Raw genomic sequence first — 6,802 nt, forward strand, 5'->3', positions numbered from 1 at the left:
CACTGCCCGTTTCACGAAAAACATTAACACAACGCTGAACTGCACTTTGAAAAATTTTGTACTCAACAACGCCGGGAAATTGATTTTGAAATTCTATGAAACATTCCTCAATAGAATACTTCCATATTCCATCAATCTTGCGTCCATTTCTAAAGTAGGACTCTATGATAAACACTTTTTGTTCTTGAGAAAACACCATTTTAAACGTTTTTTAAAACGAAAATATTCAAATTGATAGCGGCGATATAGCGCTTTGACAGATGACGTTTAAGTTCATTTGCTATACGCTACGCCCTGCGTCCAAATTTTCAGAACCAACTTGAACACGTTTTTATTTGAACGCTCGTTATAAAGGGGCGTTACTTTGTCGCATTACGACATAGTCACATTAGATGTTAGGTACTTAAATATTTCTATTGTTTTTATCATTTTTTTTTTCTAAAAAAAATATCTTATACTCAAAACGAATCATCTCCTAAATTATTTTAATACCATTGGTTAAACCCAAGGGAAGGGGAGACAAAGAGGCTTATTTGAGTCACACATACTCGAGACTAAGACCAATTTTAATAGGTACTATATTTTTTTAGGTTTTATGAGGAACATCTTCCCAAAGTTTATCGACAGAATCGAGAAGCACCCTTCCGAAAAATCAATTTTGCCATGAAACTATAAGAGTTAGGAAAAAAAGTGAATGTACAGTTTTTGTCAATAACAAACTGTTCTATCTAAAAACAGCATATTTTTTATATTCACTAGGGCCGTATTAATTTTTTTTTATAATTTAATGAGACTGAGTCCCCATAACTCCGCCACTGGTTGCTTGCGGGACTTTTATTTCTATGGAAAAATGGTATCTTATAAGATGTGTCATGCCAAACTTGGCTTAAATAGCCTTCTTCATTTAGCAGTTATTTAAAATATTCGAATTTTTAAAAAAATCTGTAACACCCTATATTTCGAAAATTAAGCGTCTGGTAATTTAGACTTGATTTTTTTCTTATTTTTTTATGAGGAATATCTCCTTAAGTTTGTCGACTTAATCCTGAAACACCCTGTATAATCAGGGATAGAAGCCTGGCCAGAGTGTACTGAACTCTTATAGAGAGTCCCTCTCGTTCAAAATTGTATAAAAGACAATTTGTTGCGCTGATTCTTTAAAAACTATTTCAGGAAATACTACTACATAACTGCATCTAATTTCGCTTATACGATGTCCGCTTGCGCTCGAACTAAGTACTTCGCAAAAACAATGAAATCATCTAACCCTTACAATCCCACACATGCTTTAGCTTCTGGCTTGCGTTCATGACGAACACATAACATATGCTAGTACCAACCAGGACTTCGAACCGCCTAGCGTTTTCGAAGACCGGAGTCCTTTACTAGAAGTAGAACCCTCTGTCATTGTGCACAACAACACCGATAATGCGGTAAGTTCCACCATCATTGCGTCCCTTTTTTTATTATACACAAATAAATAAGTTATTTGCGTATAATAAACCGTTCATTTGCGCCTAGTAAATGATTTTTTTGTGAATAATAAATCGTTTATTTGCGAGTAATATAATTAGGTACAACGGTAATCTTGAGTTAAATAAATTCCTTCACTTATAAGATGTATTTTTGATGGAAAAACATTTCTTAACTCAAGATAATATGCTCATAAATATATGTATGCAATTAAGTGTATCCTTGGTTCAAAATGACATTTTTTATACCTATTTATGCTAACGTACTTACAATTAGTAGATCGAGGAGAATATTAATTGTATTGCGTAATTTTATAAGATAAGTATTAATGTGGTGTGAAAAACTATGAAAAAATATTAGTTCTATATTTTTGTCAGCTTATTGTTGTATTTCTCTGTAACTAAAGGAAAAATGAGCGGAAGCCAAAAGAATAGGTTGCCCAGAAACTTGAAGAAAATAACATTACATAAAGCAAATACAAGATACGCGAAAAATTATAAAATATGTGCAATGTCACCTGCCAAAAGTAATTATTTTCGGATAATGAATGAATTTTATCGAAGAAAAACAGTCAAGGTTATTGGAAGAACAAATTTAATCACAGAAAATTCTCGTGTCGATATTAAATTATGTGGTTATTTGTTAATTTTGACTCTACGCTTTGCCGAAGATATTGGACATGGTTGGATTAATTAGGAACCTGTCATCGTATTAATTGGTTTTCTTTGATGTCTTGCGTGGGGACGGTATATTAAAATGACAATATAGACAATGTGAACAACAGAACCTATCGAATAGTTGTATAGAAAACTTGTCACATATAACTTTTGATCTTTGTAGTTTTATATCAACAACGTACTTAGAAGTTAATATGTATTGAAACATTGAAGCTGAAATTGAAATTTAAACTTAAGACACTATAAATAATAACCCAATATATTTCAAATATACCCTGTATCCTGTATACCTAACAGCTCTATCATTGCAATCTAAAAAGTGGGACGATAGTACTTTTTTATAATATAAGTAAACTGATCTATTATTACTATTTAAAACAAGTAGGTAATATGTATTGTTTATGTATACGTATATATTTCAAATTTCCCGCTGTCAAAATCCTTGTAAAGTTTTGACTTGATAATTTATACTATTCCGAAAATCATTTATTTACGATGATATTAGCAACGATATAAAAAACTGCGAATAGCGTTTGCTTTATTACCCCTGTATAATCAAGGTGATGTTTTAGATGTGAATGTCACTGGCACCTATTAGATAGATTGCAAACTAAAAAACTGATTGTCAAAAGTTTACAAGGTTTGGCTCTCTGTACAATTTTATTAAATGACACAATTGAATATTAAACTTTGGCATATATTTAAAAGATGACGCATGTTGGCTTAACATTCATGTTGAAAACTTTGGTTGCAGAGAACAGCAAAAATACATAATATACATGTTTTATCTTTTAAAATGTAGATCTTTTCAACTAGAATTGTGGCTACATTTCCATTGAATAAACACACAATTTCACAAAAATAATGTTCTAAAAAAGCTGGTATTTATATTTTCATAATCCTTTAGTTTTATTAATTAATATTTGTTTTGCTGTTAAGGATGTTGTTGCTTTTAAATCTCAAAAAATTATAAAAGTTTTTAAAAGTCTTTGGAATGGGTAGGCTCATAATATATTGATCCTACTTTCCATCCATTGATAGTAATTTACTAAATGTATTTGTTTTTTATAATTAAATAAAAAAACATGTTCCATGTTTCGGATAAGCAATGGAACTGAATAGCAATTTCTGTTATTTGGGCGCCATCTAATTGTTACTAGAGGTAGTTCTTTGTAAACGCTAGTGAGGATATTAGGACTCTGTGGATAGTACTTCAAAATTAATCAGAATAATTGCAAAAATATTCAGGGCGTTTTGTAACTCATGGACCATACTATAATAGGAGGTTTTTGGAATTAAAATAACCATACAGATCAAAAGTATAAAAAAAAGTCTTTTCTCTGTATTTTTCAATACATAGTAGATATTTTGGACCATATTCTGTCAACAGGTGATTATCGCGATGCGGAATAGCTTTTCTATGAAAGTATGAACAACCAATGAACCAGAAATCACATGCTGTCAGGACCAAAAAAGTTGATACCTTTTACATGTGTACTACATCTAGAAGATAGGGAAAAATACTAATCAAATTTGAATTCCCTATCCCAGAGACCAGACCATGTTTATAATAACGTTTTATGAGTCGCTGAATCCGAATCAGAAGGTCCATTTAACCCCATCACTTCAGGATTTTGCATAACCTCGAAAAAACTCTGAGCTCTATTCTGAGCAATTAAACCATATAACCATAAGACTTAAGCTTCCAATGCTAAATCCAATTAACCAAATCCCATAAACATTTAATTCAATGATATCCCAACCTAATAAGCCCATGAACCCAAACCCCAATAACCTTATAACCCCATAAGCAAGGGAATAAATCATAGGTAAGCTGTATTATTGCAAAACATCACGTAGCTGAGGACTTCTTGAAAACCCAAGTACTCAAACCCAAAAAATTCCCGTAACCCTGTAACCCCATAACCCCGTAACTTCATAACCCCATAACTAATAAATCATATTATGGCTAAAAGTCAACGTGGTTGAGGATTTTTTAAAAACCTATGCACTCAAACCCCAAAACCCCCATGACCCTACAATTCATAACCCCACGATTCCCTAACCACAACTTTATTACCTTGTACTTTGATCTGATTCACCAAAAAACCAAGTGTTACAGTCAATCTAGTTCTTTTTCCGTTGGCGCTAGCATTACCTGATGTACACCACGAGGTGGTTGCGCGATCGGATTTTGTACATCATATAGCTCCCATAAGAACTTTTGAAACAAAAATTAATTTGTAGGATAGACCGTACTATAAATTAATCAATAAAACTAAAGTAAATAAATGAATAATTAATGTTAAGAATCTCTCTTGACTAGATTAAATGAAATGAAAATCCAAAGGATAATAATAGATAACCCAAAAAATTATATCACCGGAATGACGTGAGTGCATAGATGCATGATTTATTCCCTTGGTTATGAGGTTATGGGGTTATAGAGTTATTGGGGTCTGGGTTCATGAGCTTATTAGGTAGATATCATTGGGTTAAATGTTTATGAAATTTAGTTGATTGGAGTTAGCGTTGGAAGCTTGAGGCTTAAGGTTATATGGTTTAATTGTCCAGAATATCGTTTTCTTTGAAGTTATGAGAAATCCTGAGGTGATGAGGTTAAATAAACCTCGGATTCCGATTCAGCGACCCAAAAAACGTATAATAAACATGGTCCGACCTCTGGGCCCGAAGGTCTATTTTTTTTGTTTGGCTGTGTTATCTTTGACCCCCTGTATGTTTGTTATTATCAACTCACTAAGTAAGTTGGGTTATTTTGACTCCAGGAACCGCGAAAGGCGCGATTTAGACGTAATTTTAGCATTTGCGACCAGATCTCCTGACAACAGCTACGCGTACTAATATATATTGTGCTTCTAGGTTGTTCCAGGGCAGGCCCCGCGGTGTCTGCGTCGTGCCGATTCCGGCATAATGCCGCACGAGGAGAGAACAGGTAGATCAGATTCAGTAAGTACAGAAAGCTCTCACTCACCTCCTGAACCTCCAGGGAGCAACCATAGCGAGACCTCTAGCGGTATCCACTCGAACGAGAGCGAGAACCACCCCATTACCGCTAAACCCGCTCCTCCGGCACAGGAGACGGACACCTCTCAGAACCTCATCAACCTGAACGAGGTCCCTGTGGAACCCCAGCCGGAGAGCACGGTGGTAATATATTCGGTTATTTAGTTGGTAATTGTTGTTATGCTGTTCTGCAGGTTTACAACCTCAAAATTAACTACAGAGCAAAAGGGTAATGAGAAAAAAATAGGTTATAGAAAAAAAAATTATATAAAAAAAAATTTTCGATGCCATGTTTGGTTATTATTAAAAATAAGAAGTGGTTATCGCGAATGTTTACACATGTTTTTGCGAAAAATATTAAAATTGCATTTTGCAATTTTTTGGAAAACGGTGTCAAAAAGACATAAAAGTATCGTTTCTGTGTAATTACTCCAAAAAAAAAAACTAAATCTCCTCCCATGAATGGGAGAATGGGAATGGGAATTAATAACTTGTTTTTGCATTTTTCGCAAGCATTTAGCCCCCATGGTGAAAAAATCAGGTCGATAGATTTAATATCAACTGTGGTAAACAATTTCTAATTTGGAACAGTCCAAGCCGTTTGTAGAGGATTTGTGACGTCACTCCACTCGACTGGCTTGACCCGACGCACAGAGGGAAATATAGGAAAAAATTCTACGCATTTTAACTGTACAGTGGTAATTTCTGTATATTCTTCTTCAAATATGCTTAATTTTATGATCCTGATGCGATAATTTGATACATCTGCATAGGATTTTTTTAAGTCGAGTTAGAACCCTTCAATCTCAACACCAAAGATAATAATTCGGAATTTAAAAATAAAAAAATTAAATTTTGTAGCTGAAGTTGATTAAACAACGAAAATAATCATGTAGCTTGACAGTACTTTTCAACCTTACACCTGAACCCAAAAACATAACCTCAAGTTCATCAAACCCAACATCAAAGTAATACACTGACTTTTTTCTAAACCTATAGGTATAATTACTTAAAAATCTAAAGCCATAAACCTACATTCATAAAAATCTTACCTCAAACCTTTCAAAACCTAACCCCAAACCCTCAAAACCCAACTTCAAATTCTAAAAGCTTGAGCTAGAAATTCATAGAATGTATATGTTTCACACCAAAGAATAAAAGTCCTTGAAACTATTTTCTGGAACTCATATTTTTTTATTTTTGAAGTCCCTAACTTCTATTCTTAAATATCTAACCTCAAATCCAAGAAATCTGAGCTGGAAAGTCAAACGAAGGATATTTTCCAAGCCAAAGAATGTGACTCTTTGAAAACTCTATTCTGGAGCTAATATTTTGTATTTCTGAAGCCTCAAACATTAGTCCAGACGGTATCTGTTTCAAAAAGCCATATTTGGGTGAATCGTATATCCACGGAGATTTTTGGCTTTTTGGCTTTTAAATATCATTAGAAATGAAAATTTTTCTATGCGCATAAAAAAAACGTGGGCTTAACTTTTGGCGGCACAATATGTTAAAAAAATTGGAAAAATTTCATATTTTTCTTCCTATTTAATTATGTATCTTTTTAAGAGTTGATTTTAGGCGAAAATGGAAGAGGAAAAAAATGTTTGTAATTAAATTTTTTACAA

General features: G+C 33.3%; 1 protein-coding gene across 2 annotated transcripts in view; it reads left to right on the top strand.

The window, feature by feature from the left end:
- LOC108905300 (protein tincar) overlaps nt 1-6,802 on the top strand; it is a 224,274-nt gene that overhangs the window by 214,321 nt on the left and 3,151 nt on the right. Inside the window, exons 11-13 of one of the 2 annotated variants that reach the window (XM_018708108.1) lie at nt 1,293-1,433; nt 5,031-5,103; nt 5,158-5,318. In XM_018708108.1, coding sequence (XP_018563624.1) covers nt 1,293-1,433; nt 5,031-5,103; nt 5,158-5,318 — 375 coding nt within the window. Of the gene's footprint in view, nt 1-1,292; nt 1,434-5,030; nt 5,319-6,802 lie in introns of both variants that reach the window. The other variant, XM_018708107.1, reaches the window with a different exon arrangement.

This window comes from Anoplophora glabripennis, unplaced genomic scaffold (genome assembly GCF_000390285.2).
Source record: "Anoplophora glabripennis isolate ALB-LARVAE unplaced genomic scaffold, Agla_2.0 scaffold257, whole genome shotgun sequence".
NCBI lineage: Eukaryota > Metazoa > Arthropoda > Insecta > Coleoptera > Cerambycidae > Anoplophora > Anoplophora glabripennis.